A 23,232-nucleotide genomic window follows, 5' to 3' on the forward strand; every position below is an offset into this window, starting at 1 on the left:
GTTAGTGCTTATTACACGAGATACTAGAACCTTATTTTGTAAAGCTCGAGAAATACATAAAGGGACCAAACTCTGGACTCGAAACTTAAATTTCAGCTTGCCCTTCTGGCAAGTAGCTCTCAAATGTTACTTTCCCAGGGCAATGGCATACTTGTCCTACTAGTTTCCAACTTTTTTTTCGATTTAGTAAACAGACATTTACTTATCCCGGACGCCCCCTTTCCGAGACACTTAAACACGTGAGTACTATAAAGAATCACTCAAAAAAACTGCGCTAATTGAAGTTGAACCTTTTTTCCTACAAGGCCCCGCTCTTCTACACCGTCTGTATGGCATGGCAGCCAGCACGCGGCAGGACACTAGTGCCGGAGAGACCGGTGTTGATAGCAGCAGCAGGAACGGAGCAGAGCCAGCTAGAACCGAAAAATACCACCCGAGATCAATTCTGTTCAGTGGACCACCGCAGGTAATGCAGAGTATAGTGAAACGCAAATGGTTTTATTTATTTTTTTTTTGCTGTTGTTGTTGTTTTAACTATAACGCTGGAATTAAGTGTAAAGGCCGATAAATTTTAGTTCTTCTTTAAGCAGACAATTGTATTATTTTGATGGATCGCCAAATTCTTAGAAGTAACATAAAAGAAATGTATGGTAGTTTGCATGGAGAATTTGTATTTCGAACCTGGGAATAAAGGGGTTTTCAAGAATCAACTTATAAGGGGTTCCTTGCCATTCTTCAATTTTACCAAATTTTTGTAATTGAATCAAGTAAGTGCATGTCTAGTTATCTATTCAGATCAGTGCCTTACGTGATTAAATCAGACTTTCCTTGTTATATATGTAAACAGGAGGTTGAGATGCCCCTTGTTTGTTTTGTATTGTACACACTTGTTGCTTATTTTCTCCATTGCAGGTGGGAAAAACTCACGCGTACCTTCATTTTATTCGTCTCCTCCATCAAACGGTCCAAAAATTGCGACGAGTGGACGTGTACAATGAAACTGTGTGTACCCCAGAGGAGAGTTCTTTGCAAACCACGCCCGTCCCCTCGGGGAGCGAGCAAGAGAGAATGGCATGGCCGGTGTATAAAGAAGTCTCTAAGCTTCCATTCAGTTGTCTTTTACGTGAGCACCGATACAGCAAGACCAGCAAGCTGCGAATTCATGCCTCTTCAGGCTGCACCGTGTCTGGAGAAACCTCTGCCCTGTCAGTCAAACGGTCACCAGGGCGACCCACCTGTCCCATGATGCTCTCGTGCTGGGCCGCGTACGACACGTATCATCACTGCGACAGCTGTAAAAACTATCGCGAGGGCATGGGTCCAAACACATCTTTGAGTTACATGTACACATTGCAGTGTGGTGAGAAGCTGCACTTCATCATACCTCACAGGTGCCTCCAGAGCTTTACCTTCACCAAGGAGAAGCAGCTCCGCAGTCTCCGCCTCCCCGTGGTGCTGACTGGGGGTAGTGGTGAGGTGGTGAAACCACTGAAGTCGGAGTCGGGTGACGGAGAGGCAGCGGGGGTGGTTAGGAGTCCTATAATGATGCCAAGCACTGGGAGGCACGAGTATGGTGAGAGAAGTGATAAAATTTGTGAATAGCGGCTAAATTTTCTTTTCTAGATTTTGAAAGATAAGCACTTGCTTGACTTCATTTCTTCTCCATCGCTGTAGAATAGGGCCATCTTAAAGGTCTCTGGCCATTATTTGTTCAAAACCGTTTGATTTATCCGTCGTCTAATATTAATTTAGTCTAACTAAGTCTTTTGTTTAAAAGTTAGTTTATAGTGCAACATGTTTGTTGCAAAATTCAGTCGAGCAAAACTTAAAAGTTGGAAGCTTATGTCAAGTGTGTGCACTTTGTAATCCATTTCCATCCTCGATATCGTCATTCTTGTCAAGTAGTGATCTACAAAATCAAACCCTTATTTCAGGGTTCCATTAAACCAGATATGTTTTCACGCTTCTTGAAAATAGATGAACGGGAAAATGTTGCCAATCTTAGGGACACACCACTGTTTTTTTGGAGGGGGGGGGGGAATGAAAAAAATTGTTTGTAGGGCCAAGAAAGACAAAATAAATTGTTTGCAAACACGATATTTATAACAAAAAATAGTTAGAATTTCGAAACAAAATGTTTGCATAGGTGCATAAACTAAAAAAAAAAGTTTGCAGAGGAAAATTTTTCATCTCCCCCTCCAAGAAAATAATGGTCCGTCCCTTACGGTCCCTTTAAGTACAGTTCCTTCATCAACATCAGAGTGAGCTTGTCGTTTGACAAACATGAAAACAAAGCTATCTTTCAGACCTGAACTACTATATCTAAAATACCTTATTGTTACTTATTTTCGCGGAATTCAATTTTTACGATTTTCAAAAAAAAAAACGCGAATATAAAGACCCGCTAAAATTTATTTTTAACGTTTTTATTGTATTTTGTATGTTAATTACGTATTTTTGGCCAAATCGCGAAATTAAGTTCCCGCGAAAAACACTAAGCCACCTTATTACATGAAATTTTCGCGACACGTTAATTTCGCGATTTTGCGAAAATTTTGTATTTTGAATCACTTTAATTTCGCGTTTTTGAGTAAGATACAATTTACATTTCCTTTAAAAACGACTTCATTAATGAAAAAATAACGTCAAAATTAACAAAAAAGCAAGGGTGGGACTAAATCTCGACAATAGCTACATCAGAGCAGCTAATGTCTACAAGTAGGTTATGCTTGTACGTGCATGAGTTATTGCTCTTGAGTCAATTGACGACAACGTCCATTTAGATTGGTAATTCCTTCCTTCAGTGGCACTAAACTTATTTTTTCTTAATTATTGACAAAATGTGAGTCACTTAATTTTCGCGTCATGTTATGTTCGCGACACTTATTGTTCGCGTCACTTTAATTTCGCGATTTTTTTGGAATCGCGAAATTCGCGAAATTAAAGTGTCGCGAAAATTTCATGTAATAAGGTAGCTATTTTGCAAAATGAGCTTTCCCATTTAGGCGTGAAGGGTAAGGAAATAGTGTCCTGTACTGTTTAGAACTGTGTTACGTTGCCCTTTACAGGTCTGTTGAACCTGTACCACGCCATGGAAGGTGAGAGCCACACCCTGCTCGTGTTTGTTAAGCACCAAGAGATGGCCCTGTATCACAAGGCGTGGCCTAATCACGTGATCGTTGGGCTTCCTGTCAGCGCTGACACTCAGGGCCTGGGAGCTGCCCGATTTTACATCAAGGTAATAAACAGTCACTATTAATCTTAAGCACGGGCTAAACAAGGACACGTTTGGGAAACAAACGTGAATTTTCGTAGTCCGAAAGAGACATCTTTACCCATTTTTCGAGCTGCAACGTTTGATTTGAGCGATCAGATTTCCTCTTGAGGCTAAGCGATGGAATTTTGACGCTGACGTAAAAGCAAGGTTGATCCAAAAAATACAAGCCATAGGGAAATAACAAATAAACTTGTAACAGAGAGCATCCAGGTCTGAACTTTCCGTCACAAGAGTGAAGGGCTTCACTTTCAGTTAAAAAAGTGATACTCTTTTCAAAAAAGTTGGTGAATTAGGTAAGGTGCAGATATAGTCTGTTGTCAAGCCTACATCAAGGCCTAACTAAACTGGCGTTTAACTACGGTTTTCCGTAACACTGAGCGTGAGAGTGAAGTGTCTTGCCCAAGAACAAGTCCATATCCCAACGTACAAACCATTCCGCCACTGCCCCTCTCACTTCTTCAAAAGGTACCCAGAAGGAAAGACATGAAACATGTGGAGTAGATATGCACTCAGTTGGTGTGTGGGTTTTGTTGTTAGTGCAGAATGCACTATTGTGATGGTTTGGTGGGTTGGCGTTTGCTAAACCCCTAAACCACTAAACCACTAAACCACTAAACCACTAAGCCACTAAACCGCTAACGCGGTGTAACTTTTAATCACCAATTAATTAATTAATACAATATTAATTTTTCTGTAAGGGGGAGGGGAGGAGAGCACCTGACCGTGTGCCTGGTAAATCGGGAGTCCAACGAACTTACATGAAGAACTCAAGGTATTTTTGTTTCAGAAAGCACTAGCTCTCTTACAATTTCTGAAAAAATATTGTGCTAAACGCATGCGCAGATCAGTCTTCATCACGAACATTGCGTTTTTCTTCTGCAGAAGGATCGTTAGACTCCGTGGCCCCAAGTTAAAACCAAAATTAATGAATTAGACAGTAAGGCGTCAAGCAAATGAATTTTTTGATATGGCAATGCTGTTTTCTTAGAAAAGGTGATCTAGCATCAATATTGATACCTGATAACATCTGTGTTATAATCAATGTCGCCTTCTTGCAGAAAATAAATCACGTTACCATACATCATTTACATCCGTTTTTGACAAAAACAAAAGTATTTAATTTTTTGACAAAAAAAAAGTATCTCGTTTGCTTCAATAAAAATGAAATTAAGCTATCGAAAATTAAAATAACAGTGACGTGTTTAGAAATTTTGTTAAACCTAACGTGTTGCTTTTCAATCGGTTGAATCCTTAGATCCGTGGCGTTAATTAATAGACTTAAAAGGCATCACAGCGATCTGCGAGAAAAAAACAACAATATCATGTTACATCCGTCACTTCCTTTCCTTTTATTTGTTCTCCATCGGTTAAACTAACCTCCGTTTTATTTTGTAAAACCTCTGCCGCTTTAGTGTTTGAACATGCTTTCGTGACGGTTCCGACATTTCTTGAAAGAAATCTTCACACTACGTGCTTCTCGGCTTCATGCTTGAGTGAGCGTGTGACGTGTTCACAGCGCTTTCGTAAATCGTAATTAGGTAGCAAAAACTTGCACCGGGATTTTCGGCGTGAACACCTGATAACCAGGAAACAAATATCCTAGCTGTACTGCGTTTTAAAAACCCTTTCGAAAAAGATTTTTTTGATTAGATTTGTTTTTATTTTGAGAATCGTCTTTCGTGCATTTAACCGTAACTTAATTAAATTAAACAAATGTCACGATGTCGCCGTAAAACAAAAAAAAACAAGAGTTTCATGTTACGGCATTTTCAAGGAAAACAAAAGTATTTTGTTACAAACGAACGAAAGTGTCGTGTTACGTTTGCAAAGATTAACGTAAGGAACACCTAGGAAAGAATACAAGTAGCCTGTGAACAGTTTTTCCGAAAGTAAAGTAAAGCAAATAAACACGAACATATATAAAACATCATACTTTCAATTGTTCCATATTGCATTCTGCACTTACCAAATCATCGAGATTTTTTTTGTTTTGCACACAGTCCAATTTTTTTTTGCTCAGTTATTGTGTGTGATCAAAACGTTGTGGTTCTTTTGCAGGAATTTGCTACAGAGAGTTGGCTCACCGAGCGTGACCGTCACGCAATCCATGGTAAACGCGGCCAAGACGTGTGGCCTTTTATTTTCATGATGGACGACTCTTGTGTCATGTGGCAAAACCTTCTCAAACAAACCGTCAATAAGTAAGTACGGAACTCAATAGTAAGATAATGTATGGGCAGCAGCTTTCCAGTGAGAGGTTTTTGTGATTCGACTGTAAACTGTGAACGCTGCGTCTCTGATTGACTGTTAAACGCGCGCTGAAGATGCTAACCGAGTAACAACGAATCAGAGACTGTTGTTCTACGTCACCAGCATAGAGGCGTCTCGCTCTTGCGTGGGACTCTCGCGTGGGATGGAAACGTACGCGTCACAGAAATGAGATTAAAATTTACAGTGTAAAATTTCAGTTCGGTTCAGTCAGGGTACGTCTGAAATACAATATAATCAGAACCCAATTAAAAGTCAACTAAAAGCATGTAATAGCACAATGAAACGTTTATTGATTTTACTTTTCTGTTCGATTATGTCGATAAATAGAGGGCAAATTATTGAAGTTATTTATTTTAGCGCGAAAATTCAATATTTTGGTCGTTTTCTAGTGTCTTGTTGCTATAACGAAAAGAATTGTAGGTTGGTAAGAATTGAACGCTACTTTCCTTAATTGATTTTTAATGTCTCTCTGTGTTTTTGTGGTTATAGAGACGAGTCCTCAACCAAGGACACTGATAAGCCTTCGTGTGTGATGACCTCCTTGTTAAAGGTCCTACAACACCTAGAAAACACACCAGACTTGATGAGCTACGGCATGTTAGGCCTTCAGCAATATAGCGCCGACGTCTCGACCCCTGTGACACAAGGCTCCTTTTCACACTGTCCCTTACACACCTCGATCATGATGAACCTTGGCACGCTCCAGGGGATCAAGTACAACCCGTATCGGTACTGGTGGGAGGACGTAAACATGAGTCTACAGGTGCTGGCTGGTGGAATCCACTCCTGTCGCTTCAACCATCTGGTTGTTGCTAAGAAGTTCATTGAGACGGGCGGTGCCACCGCTTTTAAGGAGGAGCCAGCCAACAGTACGGAAGGAAGCAGCCATAACAAAGAGCTCCTACCTGGCGACAAACTGGTGACTGCTCCTGATCGTGAGGATGCACCCTACCTCTCGGTACCTGCTTACTACCTTCTCGAGCGGTACCTGGAGCTGACGGGTGCGGCTCGACTCTTCCCCGAGGCTGAAGACAAACCGGACCATCCGGTTCTTGTGGTGGACTGTTATGTTAACCTTGGTCCTAGGGTCTGTTTGGAATTTGTCAGTTCACATGGGTGGGATAAAAGTAAGAAGAACGACAAGCAAGACACAAGGTATGACTGTTTATTAGGCTTGGGCCAAACGCCGAACTTCTCCAGATTCAAACTAAATTCCAGTTTTGGTCGATCCTAGTTAGCGTATTTATTCGGCTTATAGCCGAGTATTTCCAAGCAAAAAAATTCGATGGTACTAGAAAAGAGTTGAATTTGAATGAAATATTCATCTATAAGCCAAGCGATCATCAACAATGAAAATTACCAAGCATTTGTAATTAATTCTTGGTCATTACCTTTTATTCGGTTTAGTGAAGCATTGTTAAACACAAAGTTTTTATTCGTCTTTTCTTTGCTATTTAGGCTGGAACCGCAGTCGTCCATCGGCTCGCTCTATTTTGTCGGCGTGCGTGATCGTCTTTTTAACGGTCGAGAGCATCCGAAATCCCGGTAGTTCGACTTAAGGAAAGTCGACGTTTGTCCTGAACACCTTGTTTAGTTGTTTGTTCTATCTGCTTCTGACAGAAAAAAACTTGTCGGTCGATACAAATAAAATTGGGCTTACTTATTAGAGTCAAATGTTGAACTTCTTCAGGAACTTAATTCGCTAAATTTAGTTCAACGCTTCGTTTTAAGAAGTTCAACGTTTTGCCCAAGCCTGAGTAACTATTTTGGGGGATCTGTCGTGATTTTCATGTTCGACTCGTTCTTTACGTACCCCCGAGTGTTTTACCAGTAATATCTGGTAATATTTGATGTAACGTTACGTAACTCTGTGACTCTCCAACTTCGAAAGAAGACTGCTTATCGTCTTTAAAACAAAAGCTCGACGCGTGCGAGGGTCACGCGTGGAAGAGGTTCCCTCTTTTATTTACCTTATGAGAGTCAAAAGGGTTGCTCATTGTTTTCAAATCCCGTGACTTCCATCCTATTATCTTTTCCGTGTTGTGTTTCTCGAGCACAGCACTGTCTCTACTATAAACTCGTGTCCAAAATAAATGCACATCTCCAATTTCAGTGAGATTGTATGTGTTTCGATTTCAGGTACGGTGGCTTGTTGCTTTACTTCTGCGGTCGCTCAGTGTCAGCGGCCTTCCTCTCACAGTTCAAGTTCGCCCCACGCTCTCGCCTCTGTCTGGTGTGTCAAGACCGGAACACGCTCAGACAGGAAGTGGCGCGGCTTGACTTGGAAGAACACTGGCGCTTCCGGCTCCGGGACGAGTTTCAGACGGCAAACAGCCCGGACGAACCTTCACTGTACTTCCTAACTGGACAGCACGACGATTAAGTAAACAAAAGAAAGAACCTACGTGATAAAGCAAACGCAGAGACAAGCGTCTGTGAAGAGATAGACGCGTTCCCCAACATGCGCGGCGAGTCAGCACAACGTTTCTTCGGCTTCCGACACATTTTCATGTTCCGATGTATCTTCGGATTCCGACACATCTTCGGCTTACGAAGTTGGTGTTTTTTGTTGGAAGACACCAGACTAAAATCTCTCGGTTTCTTAGTTGTCAGCCGAACACCATGCCTTGATCCTTCTCAACGGTAACACAGCAGAAAGTGTGAAACACAGAAGTCTGATTTTTTTTTCCGTTGTACTCATTTTTATCTCGTGGATCCTTCATGAAAGGATGAATTCCTCGAGACAAACTCTGTTAAAGACTTCATTATCTTGTTTTGGGCCGCGCACTAGGCTCAAAGTTGTATATTTAATATAAACAGAACAGAGGTTTTTCTTCGTATTGTTTGCCAAGCAAGGAGTATATTTTGTAAATAGTGTTTCAGGCGAGTTGGTGAGATTAGAAGGATAAAGTATTATTCACCAACAAATGAAGTAAATATAGGATATATAGAATAGTTAGGTTGTCTTGGATTATTGTAATTGGTTCCTTGTTCCTTTCGTAAACGCTAGGACTAAAGTTATAAATGTGTTCTTATTTTCTCCGTCTTGTTATCTCAGGGTGTTTCTTCCAAGAGAGTTGACCCCCGAGAGTTTACCCCTGGGATTTTGCCCCTAGGAGAGCACAAATTTCGATGTCGTTTAATTTGGAACTTGGCAGAGTCCGCGTTAATTTTTATTTTTTGAGTATATTTTTACAAAGCTGAGTCACTTATAAGAATTCGCTGACTTAGCGAATTCCACGAAAAAAACTGTAAATCGCCCAAATTAGTTATTTCTTTTATTAATTTCTTTGCAGAGATAGATAAAAGTTTAGTATGGTAGTTCTTTTATCTAATAACAGTAACATTTCAGGCCCTGTTATTCAGTCTTAAAGTACAATAGAATAGGTTCAAATCATGTAAGGGATTTTACTACGGTTGATTCGATTGGCTATATTTAAATTCTCATTCCTAAAAATCTAGCCAATCAAATCATGTGTCGCTATAGCCACTTGTTCCTCGTGTCCCAGGCTCAGTCGGCTAAGAGGGACAAGCAGCTCTGGGGACAAGAATGAGGCCGACGGGAAACTGGGGGGTCGTCCCCAGACTCCAATTGAGGGTTAGAGTTACTTGCCTAGAAGGTTAGACATTTTAAGTTTTCACTTACATAGGTTTAGGATGAAACGATCCATTCCAAAAAAAAGAAAGAAATAGTTCATTTCATTTGCGCTTTAAGAGAGCAACCATTGCTGAAAATAGTGAAGATGTTTATAATTATGTTTTAGAATTTATATGCCCTTACGTTTTGAGCAGTACTCAGAAGCAAACTCAGAAATATTTTGGTCGAAGAGCAGTTTTGTAATATATTAACCTAATATTCTTAAGGCAAGAAAACTGAACATTTACTTTCCAAACTAGTTCAAAAGTATATATGACACAATCATTGCAAATCACTGAAAATTATTGTAATCATACGTCTAAATTATGAACTCATTAAAATACTGAGTTAAAAGTTCACTTGCTGATTTTTCACTTTATTCTTTTTAGAAAAGTTCCGCTAGAGTTGAATATATTTAGATAGCGTAACCTGAAATTTTAACGCTCGACTAACGAGACCGTAGGGTTAAGCAGAAGTTGAAAGCATTTCGAAACATTTCTGCTATTGAATCAGCTCGTGTATATAAACATTACAGCGTCCATTTTTAATGTTCATTCATTTTATATTTACACCCTGGATGCCTTGCGTTCTTAATGTAATTCTGATCAAAGCGTATTGCAAAGCACTGTATGATTATATAGTTTGTGAAGTCTTTCCCATGCTGAGATATCCTCAGAAGTATTTAATGTGTCGTTAGTGCATTCGTTTAGTGATGAACTGCACATTTCGTGAAGAGGTCAGGATAGATGATCGAACCTTCCCTTGTGCTGAGATCGCCAGGCAGTGCAGTCGGCGAGGAGAAAACTCCTTGCAAAAACTGTTGAAAAATTCCGTGTCCAGGTTCTCGCGGAGTATGCAGGCCGGGATCTTGGTAGCCTGGGAAGTAATAAGAAGCACAGCTCAAATTTGTAATTAGTACAGTAATTCATTTTTATAGCATGAATGCTTGAGAATATAGCAAAAAGAAAAACAAAACAACGATAGAAACACTTCACTTCACTTCACTTCCAGAAGTACCAAGTTATCGCCAAGGATGTTTTCAAAAACATACAGCTAGCGTCCCAGAATATAACAGTCATTTCACAAAAAGTCATATTTCTGGCCGCGTAAAAACTTGGTTGCCAATGGAAACAATTTTATTTATACATGTAATTCGTTCAACTCTGGATTTTAAACTCAATCAATCTAGCTTCTTCTAAATGCTAATAAGTATTGATTAAAACATGCAGCCGCTTCATAAACGTTTGAGATCCGCGCGCCAGTGATAAATTGGCACTTATACAACCATTTTAGAGCAGTTTTCAATTGAGTGTCATAAAACCAAAGTTATCACTCTGGCCAATCACAAAAGACATAGACAATCCAGTTAATCAATCAAAACTTGAAGCAAATAAATGTTACCGGCACAAAGCGCGGGAGAACATGAGCAAGCGACTCACGATTGGTTTTGGTTTTACTTCTCATTGGCTGAGAAAGTGGGGCGGGAGTTTTAAACCAATCCGGACTGAGCGTAGTAATGCAAACCAAAGCAAACACGAATTACTTTCGACACTCATAAAAACCGCTTTATAACATAAATGTATATCGTAAATCATTTTATTCTAACGTAAATGAGTACTTACAGAGGTGACAATGTTTCCTCGGTTGTCAATGCCAACATACAAGCCGGCCTCCGCAGCCCACAGGGTCGTCATGTTAGAACCAACGGAGTTGAGATGAAACATGGCTGAAATTAAAATAAAATATAATTAGGGATCAATACTTGAAGCTACACAGACTATGGGCTTCCAGAAGCATACAGCAACATAACAGTTCAACTTGTGGGTTTCTATACATTTCCTATACCACTAATTAGAAGAAATTATTTAAACATCAATGCAGTGTTTCCTGATTAGTTCCTTTCTTCTTCTGCCTTTCGTGCTTGATTTTGTATTGATAGCTTGAGGAGAAAGTAGCTTCCAATCACCGTTTAAGCTGCATGAGTTTTCTTTACTAGTCAGTACTGTTAGCTTGTTGGAAAATTGAAAATTGACACTTCACGCCTGGAGCAAATATGAATGTAAATCTCTGTACGTTGCTGATCATGCCTTTCTATTAAGAATTTAATTACAATAGCCACTTGTGTAAATTATTACATTTTTCTGTCGGGAATTCCATATCTGAGGCCTCACAGACCGCAGTGTTCAGCAAGGCTGTTCCTTAAGCACAACATGTACTTATTGCGTCATGCTGACGTGACAACCCTTGGGCACGCTCGTGCTACTTTCTGATTGGATAATAAGATCGGAAACTCTTCGAGTATTTTACGAGGATTTACCAAACACGGAACTTGTTTACCTAAGCGAAACATGGCTTTTCCTTCGACGCAAAGTTCGGATTGAGAACTGGTACAGTTCTGTATAGCTATTTTCTCTTTTGGACAAAGGAACTAATAATAAAACGTTTTTCTAATTCCGCACGAGGATGATTTTGCCTTGAACTTGTTTTTGGGTCAAAGCATTATGGATGTGGTCTACCACTTATTCTTAAAGCTTGACACATCAAATTTATTCCCTTACAGAAAAGATTGGAATTTTTATTGTTATTTTTTCATTTTTTATGTTTATTTTTTCACCGCCTAGCAGAGTCTTGAATAGTTGGAAAATTAACAAAAACGTATTTTTAATTAATAATAATTGCTTTGTTTTCACTTCGAAACTGGCCATTTCCATCAACTATTTTGAATGAGGAATAAAGTTTCCACTGCAGATGTATTTTTCAGTAATTACTCACATCGATTTCATCTGACCGACCAAGAAAAACGTGTTTTGTTTTGAATGATCTGAAATGTCTTTGACCTGATGTGTGACTCGATTAAAAATTTATACCTAATTGGAAAAATAACACGATTTGCAATTCACAAATTGTGGAAATCCTAAATGATTGTTCAAGTCTTGAGGCAGAAGAATCATAATATGTATTTTTATACTTACTGTATATGCTGTCATTGTTTTTCGTTCCTCGCACCGTCCCGTCAGGTCGAACCTCAAGATAATGCCCATTTCTACACTGCAATTTTCGTTTTCTCGGCAGCAAAGCTGTGCTCAATTCTAATCGGAAAACCATGATCGCTACAACACGAAAAAAACGCTCGAACCCTGTCGAACACAAACGTCTCAGAAATGCTTCTAAACCCTTCTCAATTTAGAGTCAGTGTTGGACCGAGTCAGCTAATTGAAAACGGATGAAAAATATAGTTTATCTGGCATCGATTTTAATGTTGGTTATGTTTTGCCGCGAAACGAATATTTGCGAGATTAACTTGTCCTGTTCACTTATTGGCTAATTTGAATTGCGTGAGCAATATACAAGGTGGGCTACATACCGCCTGTTGTCATTTTGACCAAAACTCCGCCGAGAGCTTCAAAACATAACTAAGGATCTCTACATGGCATTCAGTTTAGTAATTTTAAGGAAATTTAATTTTTTTTAATCCTTGTATACACTCATTTTTTTATAAGAACCTTTTTTATAAAATAAAAACGTCGAGGCTGAGAAACGGCCAAAATCTAAGAACATTTTAAGAACATGCCCAACGCTGAAATTTGGCTAAGAACGAATTTTATTCTTTCCTTTTTGTTGTAAGTGGCAAAGGTGTACACTAATCAATTTTTATTTAAATTCAACATTGCCATCACCCATTAGTTACGTGAAAATGTTCATATCGATAAGGAATGAATTTATTGCAATACCGCTTTGTTTTTGAAATTTATTAAATAAGAACAGTTTGAGAACATTTTAGGCTCAAATCTTCAATACAAATAAGAACGTTCTACCTCGGCTGAAAATTAGAGTGTATGCCTTAGCAAAAGGTGTTTCTCATGTGAAAAAAAGTTTAACGTTTAATATTTTTTATCCGAATTTAAAGTTTTACTTCCATTTTATTAATTCGATATTAAAACATAACGTAGAAAAGCGTGCAAAACCAAAATAATAAGCCTTGACTTTGTAAAAGGTTAATGTTTCTCGAGTCGTATCCCTTTCATTTAACCGAGGCTCTTGTACTCGTGCGGTAGATCCAAGTACCTCGTTATTAACACTAAGATGTGTAATGATCTTCAACTGAAATAAACATGGCTAATATCGTGAAATCTAGCTTAAAATTCCTTTACTTTATTTGTGGCCAGAAATTGGCCCTCATGTTAGCCCTTTTAGTCGGGTCAGGTAGTAGCTCTCGCATGATCTCATATAAATGGCTCGCTTCCCTTAAAAGAACAATAGAACAAACAACTGGAACAATGCCCCCAGCCACACAAAACAATAGCCACTGCTGCGACCAGTAGAATTACAAGCTTACGTATATGCATTCGCATATACGTGTTGGTGGGGGGGGGGGGGGGCTTTTTCCCCTTTTTGTCTTGTTCAGTTTTGCTTAATACGTGCTTATCAGCGAGCATGAAGCTCCTGGCTTTGGTTACGTCTTTGCTTTCTTGGGGGCTTTTTTTCAAGACCTTTTTCAAAACGGGGGCTTAATGAATGGGGAGTTTATTAGAGGGGAGGGTGGGACTTCATCCAAAACACAAATCACATAGAATAGATTTAGAGTGGTTTTTAACTGAATGTCGTAAAACCAAAATCAAAGAAAAGTACTTTTACGGTATATTATTCAATTTTTCTTCCGTGATAAAAAGGACCAAACGTACATCTGCCACAAAATGCTCATAAAATTTTTTCGCAACTGTCATCGATTTTACACATCAAAGAAAGTCCTTTTGTGGACGTTTTGTGGATGACTATAATTTTCAATAAAAGTCCTTGAGACTCCCCCCCCCCCCTGGAAAGACTATTTGCTCACAACAGATCCGGAGGGGATCTTACTTTCCTTGGGCATGATACTTAGCGACTTCAATGGCAAAAACCGCGCGCGGGCTCAGGTCGATTAAAGGGCTTGTGTCAGGATACGTTTCTTAGCAACACGGTGAACCCTTGTCCCTTGTGCGTTCTTGTTTCTGTTCCACTTGAATGTTGTCGACACGAGTCGTTCAAATTAAACACTGGTGAAGAATGCGATTGAAGGAACAAATCTCGTTGTGTGGCAAATTCAAATCAAAAGTATCGAAAACTGAGTACTTGATGAGCTTCCGATGATAATTCAGTGTTACTCGTAGATAACTCAAGGACTCGTGAGAATACTTGTATTCTTCTTCTCTCAAGTACGCGTCAAGGGTGCTATGTATTAAAGAGTTAATTATGTATGCAGCTGAGGTGTTCAAGATGAACAAAAATACGTTTAGAAAAGACAGCGTTATTGTCTCGTTCTTGAAGCTGTTAGAAATCACTATGAGAAGTTTGTAGTTCTGTGCATAGTGTCTTTTATTTCGTGTAAATAAATTTGGCAATTGCAAGTTTAAGTTCCTTGGGTAAGCAGTGGGAAAAGAAATACAGTCATATATGCAAATTGTTTTAACTGGGAAAGCTCTCTAAAGGGTAGAGCTGAAAGAAGTGATCGAAGATTTCTTTAAAAAAAGGTTTTTGCGATATACCCTATACAAGTAGAGCTGTTTTTACTCTAGGTCAAGAGAAATGGTATTACTCTTTCGTTAGAACTGATGTCGGTAAACACGTCTCTAGACTAGTATATCAAATAAGGCGTACTCTTTGAAAGTTAGCCAAGCGTTTTATCGAAGAATTCAGCTGTCGTGTGAAAAGCTATCAGAGATAGACCGTTGAATATCAGTGACGCCATCAAACAGTCGATAAGTCGCTCTTATGTCCTCGGAGCGTCGATTGCATGCTAAGCATGCGTGGTCTCGTGCGCGAGAAATAAACCTGCTTTTTAATCACGATTTTGACTTGCAAACACGAAACTACGATTGTAGTAGCTAGCTAGCGTGGTATAACTTTCACAATTTATCTCCTTGTAAATAATTGTCGTACGAAGAAGTTAGATAGGGTGGAATCAGTTTTATCGTTGTTCCCTTCGCCGGAAATGATTATTTGGTAAGGCAACGACATTATAAGCTGGCGATGAGTGATACAGAGAAGAGAAACGTTTATCTGATGTACTATCGTTTCATTTTATTACTATTTGCCTGATATGGTTTTTGTGGTTTCATGAATAGTGATAAAGGCTTTTTTTTGAAAAAATTGTTACAAAAGAATCAAGGTTATTTTGTGGCGAATAATCGGCTTTTGACACTAACTTTAGCATGGATTGCTTGTAATGTGCCGCTTTTATCTCGGGGATACAAGCACTAAGTTACATATCAAAACTTTTTTAGCTTCTTTCTATTGTAATTAATTTCTAAAGAAGATGGAGTGTGGTAAAATTTCATCTAAAGTAGGCAAGTTCTAACACACACAGAGAGTTTTCTTTTGCACGTGATTTTTCAAGGGGGCAATCATTCTTACATCGACAGAACACTCGTACGATATTGCGTATTTGATCAAAGATTAAATCTGCTTGGTCATGAAATTAAATAGTGCTCTCATATTAGCTATCATTGTAATTATCTAAGAAGATGTTCTCGTATTGAAGTACATCGCTATTCGTAGCGACGGCGGGGTGCTTTTTAACACGGCTTACAAAAGACAGCCAAAACAAGCGAACCGCAGTTTTGAAGGATTCGTTCTTTGAAACAAAGAACTTTTGTCGTGTAATAAAGCGAGTAAACTCTGGGCGTTGTTTTTTTTCCTGCTCGTTCAATATCTCGGAAAAGATAATAGGATAAGCTTGCTCACGAACTCACAGGTTTAGTAAGTGGCAAACATAGTCATTGCTTTTAAAATTCCACTGAACTGTCCTGGGCTTTGCAACATAAAACTACGGGGATAGCTGCCCCACTCTCCCCTCCCCATTCCCCGATGTTGTTTTGGCTGCGCAAATTAAGGCTTTACTAAATCAGACGAGGTGTCACAACGTCTCCCTTTCATTTTTACACTGAAAGAGCCTTCAGTTGGTGAAGTAAATAGGAATTCAACAACTACATCTTGTAAAAATGCGTTTTATTAACTGATCGGAAACCCACAAGGCTTTTCGTGCATGGTTTGCAAGGATTCGTATTGAAGGCACAACTCAGCAGAGATTCCGAGAGAAAATTGAAAACATTTTTATCACTCTGCAGATGGTTTTATCACATGTAAAAAACTCAGACTTTTAACCTTTTTGTATCAAACGGTAAACGCCTTTGATATAGTTTAAGTTTATCACTCTAAACTATGCAGCGATTTTGGGAAAGTACTTTTAAATGCACGCAAAAGATGTCTTGTTAGTTTCTGAAGTTTGTGACTCCATTTTGTATTTAAAAGCCTTTATTAACACACAGAGCAGTTGCATACGGTATACAAAAAGGAAAAAATGCGAAAGAGTTTGTGACTTTTTATTATTTATTTGTCTGTTTGTTTTGTATGTTTTACGAGGACATTTATATCACCGAAAACCTACACCCTTTTTGGGGGGAAAAAGCCAAATTATAAATCATTCACGCTATTTTAGTATTGTGATCCCCAAATTTTAAAGTGACACAGTGAAATTTTCATTCATGCATTATAAACCAAGGCTCGTGTAAATTTAACTGCAATTGATTTTCATTGCCTGACATTAGTCGAGTTCTGTTTTTTTGGAATCAATTCGACCTAGGTTTTGTCCAAAGCTCGTCCGATTTTTTTTTTATTTTATTTTATTTTATTGCGGCCTTTGCGGTCCTATGAAACCAGTCTTCTCAGTCAAGCCTATTTGTGGCAGATATTGCTTAAAATAACATGACCTTACTGGTCTTCTATCGAATTTAATGTGGTGTGCTACAGATTAGAAATGGAGAGATGTTATACAACCTGCAAAAGAAAATGACGATCGCAAGCCACGTTTGCCGCCTTAAACGACGGCTTCAGATAAACGCCGGGTCCACCAAGCCAAGTTTAAAATAATTGAGAAAATACGGTATGTGGCTGTATGCAACCTAGCAACTTTCCTCTCCCTTTCTCGCAGCTGTGATATTCATCCTAGTTGGAGGTTGCCGTCACGCAACGCAACGCTTCTTTCCACTTATATTACCTCAGTGGGGTTGTTTCCAACGATTTTCGTAAACTAGGGCTTTCCACAAGTTGCTCGGCATCTTTTCATGTTTCGAGCAACTTTTTCCTTTCGAGCAACTTTTGTCTTCTCGAGAACCTTTGTTACATTTTGAGCAATGTCCAGACCGAATATCTCCGAACATTGCCTGAGTGTTGTCCGAAGGCCATACAAACGTTTTCCGAAGATTTACGAAGTTTGCCGAAGATTTTGGAGGAACATCAGAAGACGTTTCAACTTTCGGCTCATTCTGCATTAAAACATTGCAAAACTCGTCATCAAACATGACGTCACCGATATCTCCACGATTTTTCTAGTTAAAGAAATCCTTTTATTTAAAAACTTTCCCCTTAATACGTTATTTAGATACTTCTTTTGCTGTAAAATTGCATAAAACTGCTTAGAAATCTTACCCTCAAAAGCGAAATTAGCATATATTTAGAGAAATTCTCTTCATTAGAAGCAGCGTTTTGGATTTTTTGGGGCAACTTTCGAGCAACTTTTTTGAATTTTTTGGAGCAACTTTTGAGCAACTTTTTGGGAAATATCCAGCGACATGTGGAAAGCCCTACCGTAAACATCTGCCGGTACGAGATTATAAACGCAGTGGATGATCCTGAATTGTAGTCATATTCTGGCACAGTGGCGCTTAGATTGTCGAAACTTTAGTCTTTGTTTTATTGACCTCCCTCGATCACATTCAGTTTTTAGTGAAATGACCCCTAAAGTACTCAACAAACTCCAGAAAGTTAAGATGCGTTTCGTTTGACACTTCACATTTATTCAGTTACTAATACCGTGTTCACAATAAACTGGCAACAAAACATGCCTTAGTTAAACTTAAGATTGAAAGATTGAACTTGGTCAGGATAAATTTTGCATAGATTAGGGTAAGCTCCTATCTGACCTTTGTTTTCCTGCAACTTTTATTTCGCTACAGAAGAATTTAAACTTCTTTGCTAACCGCACGGTTTTCTAAATTGAGGAATCAATTCGTTTTAATTGTTTCTGCTCTGGCGTTCGGGTGAACTGTTTCACTTTGGCGTAGCCAAAAACAGTAAAAACGGATCTATCCTGCATCTTTTATAAGGGAATGCGTGACCGTGACTCTTATAATGACTTGGCCTGAAGGCATATTGAAGTTTAATGGCGTTTTCAAACGCAAACGCAAACACTGTACATTGATTTTTTTTTTACAAGTGGGTTATGAACTTATATCACATAAGATATCAACGAACTTAATTTAGTCATAACAGCGGTTTTACATGTTACGCGAACTCAGAAATTCACACCGCCCTGCCGTCACTCAGACTTACAGAAATAAACAAAGATAAACGAAGATTTCTGAGTGAAAGCCGAGTGAATGTAACGAGCACGCTCGTCGCTTTGCCATAAACAGCCCTTGTTCACGACCGATGCAGTTCATTCAATCCGCTGCCGAAGTCAGCTTTGGTCGACGTTGGAAATCCAAAGATCGCGTAATTTTACAAACCGCTATTAAGTCAAGATATACTTAAAACTTTCATAGAAAGAAATACACTTATTTCTGAAAAATAAGTGAACAGAAAGGTTTCCCGCCCTCCACTCCCTCCTGGAAATATGAATCGCGTCAATTCTAACCTAGCTCCGAGGCTCAGGGGAATAGATTAAAGAAAAGAAAAATCAATGTAACTTTCTTAAGTTTCAATCTTTTGAGCCTTGTAGCTAAGTCTACGAAATAGCTACATGTACGAAATAGCTTGTTATATGCAGAGGGGAAACAGCCATGAGAGGGGGGGGGGGGACTCCTATGTGAAAGGGGCGGGGATAATCGTCGTCTCTCTTAGGGGTGTAAATTTCGGATTTTTTGGTCTCACTTAGGGTGTTCCGTGCAAAACGCCAATATTTTTAGCCGTCAAGGTTTCGTTAAGGGTTACACACAAAAATATACAAATATAAATTCTATTTTTAGTTTTTTGGTATCTTTTAGTGGTCAAAGAAAGCTTGAGCCACACCCAGATTGGTCTCTTTTAGGGGTTCTTTTCAAAATTTCCGACGAGCATCCACACCCCTTTCATATAGGATTCCCCCCCCCCCCCCTTCCTGGCTTTCGACTTCTCGCTACGAAGAAACGACAACAGTTCATCAAAGGGCACACTTTTCCAAAAAGTACAATCATTTTCCAATCTACTTCTCCTTCACTGTAATTTGTTGTCTCAGTTGTTTCTCATTGAGTTGTGGCTTCAAAAACTCGGACAACAGCTGGCATCTGATTGGCCACTTCTGTAAGAAATCGACAACAATACAGAACTGGTTACTTGTAACGTTTCCTACAAGCTAGATTAATTATGCACACGTTCTCGTACAAATTTCTGTCAGACGGTCCGACAGAAATCTTTATTTGTTTTTGTTTGCACACCGGTATCAGTATTTTCTAATTTTGGCTTTGGCACAATTTTGGTATTTCGTTTATATAATCTGAATTTCGAGGTTCGATGGGACTTTGGCCTTTTGTTATACAAGAAATTATAAAACACGAGCTTTCGGTTATAAATCTGCAGCCTTTGACAAAGGTTGTTCACAAAGGTTGAGTATTTTTTCTTTTAATTTTTTTGATATGTTAAACCCTAGTTATTTGTTGTCGAGTTTTACACTAAGAAATTGCTCACATCGTGTCAGATTGCAATGTCCTCAGACTTGCGTGGAAATGTATTTGTTTATTATATAGTATTTGCCAACGACATATGTTTATATTATTTAAATGCATTCAGTTTTGCCGTTAATTAACTGACAGGAATATGAAAAGTGATTTTAACATCGACATCCAGAGGTCGGTTTGCTGTCGCATTTGTTTCTTATATTGGAAAATTAAGAAAGAACTGTTGACGACGCTCACGAAATTCTTGTCGAGATCCTTTAACATTGTAATTGAAATATCACCTTTTTTCCAACTGAAAATAACGTTCATAACTTCTCAAGTAGATTAGTGAAATGCCTTTCTTTAAACCAAAGGGATTCTAAAGTGGATTGTTGAAATGCCTTTAACTTGAAAAGAGTTGTAGTCTGTAAACGAATGCACAGATTTTGCAAGTGTAGGCTATCCACGGAATGAAACAGTCCTGTTTTCTCACGTGACCTATGCTAGAATATCTTGAAATTTTTGTTTTACTTCTTAATAGCAGACCTTAAATAATGGGTCTTCTGTGCAACGGCCAGCATACCATAACAGCACGTACAAGCTATGCGGTGAAAGGGTCAAAAATTGGTGAACCTTTTAACTACCGCTACAATTCCCTTCTCTCTGTTTCTTCCAAACTGATCAGATTTGTTGAATTTAAATTTGTAGAGCTGAAATTCTCCAAATTCTGAAATTTGTCTTGGCTTTGAGTGACGACATCATTAAGTTATATCACTGGTTTGCGCAAATTTGATTACGAGAACCACTCTGAAAATGATGTCCTCGATTGCCGTCGTCCGCCCTAGTTCTGACAGTAATTGTGTACTAGGGAACGCCGAAAAAGGCATTTGATATTTACTTAACAATTGATTATGTCGAAATAAATGTTAACTCAAGCACAGAAAGTAAACTATTTTCTCGATGAGTTTTCCAAATGTGTAAAAGCTCCTGTTATCGCACTTTTCAAATCATCTTGTTTTGAATAACTTCAAACAATGGAAACTCATTAACTCAGTAAACTTTGTCGCTTTTCAAAGTGTTTTTTTATCTTTTTTCTTGTACTATCTCTGAAGCCGTCACGAAAACGCGCAAATACAGCCAAAATCTTTATTTTTTAAAAGGAATAAGCTCCTGGATACGAAAATACTTATTTCTGAGGTTTATTACAAGGTCTTTGAACAGAAAATACAATGAAAAGTTTCAAACAAGCGTTAAGTACTACTTATGGTTTTCTCATTTTGAGGGGCCTGACATCTCCGCGGAAGAATGATTGCCCTACAAAATGTTTACATAAGAAGATATTTACGCTTCTGTCGAGATCGTTGAACTCGACAGAGAAGTTTCGTAAAAGGCGCCGACTAAATACGACTGTTTACACGAACTTCTGACTTGTGAAGCAATATAAACATTTCTGTTGTGATTGGAGTTTAGCACTTCATTTTAAGATTGTTAGAGAGATGATTTCCTTAAACAACGCTTTAACGCATCGTTCATCCATCCACAGATTGTTTGAACGACCGCAATTTAGCTAAGAAAATGATCGAGAGAAGGATCTTTGCCACGCGCGCTCTTACCTCAATAAACGGCCGAAACATCCCACATTTCTCCTCCGGGCTGTGCGGAAAATTGTTCTCTTCCGTTGTATCGTTGTGCAGCACGCAGCGAAGATGAGAGATGTAATCGATCGCCAATAACAGGATATTGAGCCTGGGTAGCTTGGTATCAGGTGGAACTTGCGGTAGTGTTTTTTGCAGGTTCAAGTACGCCCTCTTCATGTTTTGCGCTCGTACCCTTTCGCGCAGCGCGTTTGCGGACGGCGTGTCCGAACTCCCCTTTCGACGCCTTTTCGGTAGCTGTTTGTCCGTTGGAGGCGCGATAGCAGGGTTGAACTTTCCCATAGTTTCCAACTCTTATTGTTCGAAGATACGTTTTCTTGTTGCTCTTTAGCTAGTGCGCTAAATGTTCCGTCTAGTTAGTGCGACTGTATGGAACATAATCCCTGAATACCTCCCAGTTTGAAGACAGCGCGCTCTGAGCGCTATACATACATACGTGTGCAAAGTCTTGATAACGTGGTTAATTAAATCTAGATAGCGAATGCCGCCTGGAGATCAGATGTTATCCTGGTCATGGCGAAATGCCTTGCGCATTCACTGATTTGTGTTTCATTCCTTCTGTAATGAATCGCGCGAATTAAGCGATCGTTAATTGCCTTGGCGTGAAGTTAGCTTAACGTTGCATTTTGATGATGAGATTTTTATTGGAGCGCAATAAATTTGCAATTTGCTTGCGGAAATCGAGTTGTGTCTGCCCTTAAAAAAGCGAATGTTCCTTAGGTTTCAACAACGATGAGAGAAAACGATCGATTTATCGCTAAATGCTCTCAACAGCTGGCGAGCCCAAATTTTCTGCGGAACCATATTCGATGACCCTGAACGCTAGGGACGTTTTTAGAACGTGATAAGTTTGGTTTGGAGATGGATATTACGGCTGTACTTGCTACCTTCTTGTAAGCGAAGTTTCTTCGAAGGAAACACAGAATACCTTGTCGCGCACTTCTTCGAAAACAAAAGTGGATCATTTTAAAAGGATAACCTTATCGGGAATAACCGCTAGCGGACAAATTAGGCATGACCGCAGAGAGAGGCGGGTCTTCACCATGTGTACAATTAAAAGTAATGTACTGTTCTTTGCTTTAGTAGCTTTTCTCTTTGCTGGGCGTTTGAGGCTTGGAAAGATCTGTTTCTCCTCGGTAATTCAACAGACTACGACTATTGATCTGTGACACAGCTTTAGTTTGGAGTTCAGCCCGAACACTTGAGGAAGCGATACAGGGGCTTCTGTTTTGCTTCAATCTAGAAGTGAACCTTTTGTTACCTTAAATATCAGAAATTGATCCACTCAGTCGTTTCGCTATAACCGACGATATCAGCTTTAAATCTGGGAAAATCTGGGCTGGGTGACAGTACAGTACAAATTCAAAACTTGCGGTAGAAAACAAAGATAGAGCGGATAGAGAACAGGACTTTGGACTACGGATTTTCGGCTTTTTATTTATCTAAATGAAGTCGACAAATCGCCGTAGCAGAGTTCGCTCTAAATTCAGACCTCTTAGATAATGTCGCATGGTATTTAAAGTTATTACAAATCAAACTGTATTATTAAAAAGTAAAAATTTTATAGCGAGGAGATTCATTTGCGAATTCGAGAAAGAACAATCAAAACCTTAAGAATTTCCAGTACACGAGGCCAAATTATAACGCTTAGCTACAGTAAATCATTGTTTCGCCTGCACTTACCGCTCCAAAATCCACCCACAATGGGCTTCGATATCATTCCTG

General features: G+C 39.1%; 3 protein-coding genes across 4 annotated transcripts in view; 1 reads left to right on the top strand and 2 right to left on the bottom strand.

Moving 5' to 3' along the window:
• The window catches only part of LOC144645084 (GREB1-like protein), a 35,741-nt gene extending 26,199 nt beyond the window's left edge, over window positions 1–9,542 (top strand). For both annotated transcript variants that reach the window (XM_078504547.1, XM_078504548.1), the window contains 6 exons: window positions 306–466; window positions 913–1,573; window positions 3,069–3,238; window positions 5,336–5,478; window positions 6,038–6,703; window positions 7,688–9,542. In XM_078504547.1, the coding sequence (XP_078360673.1) occupies window positions 306–466; window positions 913–1,573; window positions 3,069–3,238; window positions 5,336–5,478; window positions 6,038–6,703; window positions 7,688–7,931 (2,045 nt within the window). In that variant the 3' untranslated portion in view covers window positions 7,932–9,542. The remainder of the gene's footprint in view (window positions 1–305; window positions 467–912; window positions 1,574–3,068; window positions 3,239–5,335; window positions 5,479–6,037; window positions 6,704–7,687) is intronic.
• Window positions 9,543–9,710: 168 nt separating this feature from the next.
• On the bottom strand, window positions 9,711–12,449 carry LOC144645219 (fibroblast growth factor 20-like). Its single transcript, XM_078504719.1, has 3 exons — window positions 12,158–12,449; window positions 10,808–10,911; window positions 9,711–10,061 (listed from the first exon to the last, which is right to left on the bottom strand). The coding sequence occupies exons 1-3, from the start codon at window positions 12,288–12,290 to the stop codon at window positions 9,879–9,881; spliced, it is 420 nt and encodes a 139-aa protein (XP_078360845.1). The 5' UTR covers window positions 12,291–12,449; the 3' UTR covers window positions 9,711–9,878.
• Window positions 12,450–18,002: 5,553 nt separating this feature from the next.
• On the bottom strand, window positions 18,003–22,239 carry LOC144645220 (transcription factor 24-like). The gene is made up of 2 exons (XM_078504720.1): window positions 21,466–22,239; window positions 18,003–19,497 (listed from the first exon to the last, which is right to left on the bottom strand). The coding sequence occupies exons 1-2, from the start codon at window positions 21,787–21,789 to the stop codon at window positions 19,402–19,404; spliced, it is 420 nt and encodes a 139-aa protein (XP_078360846.1). The 5' UTR covers window positions 21,790–22,239; the 3' UTR covers window positions 18,003–19,401.
• Between the last annotated feature and the right edge of the window lie 993 nt (window positions 22,240–23,232).

Source organism: Oculina patagonica, chromosome 3 (assembly GCF_052425735.1).
Source record: "Oculina patagonica isolate OP01 chromosome 3, crgOcupat, whole genome shotgun sequence".
Taxonomy (NCBI): Eukaryota; Metazoa; Cnidaria; class Anthozoa; order Scleractinia; family Oculinidae; genus Oculina; species Oculina patagonica.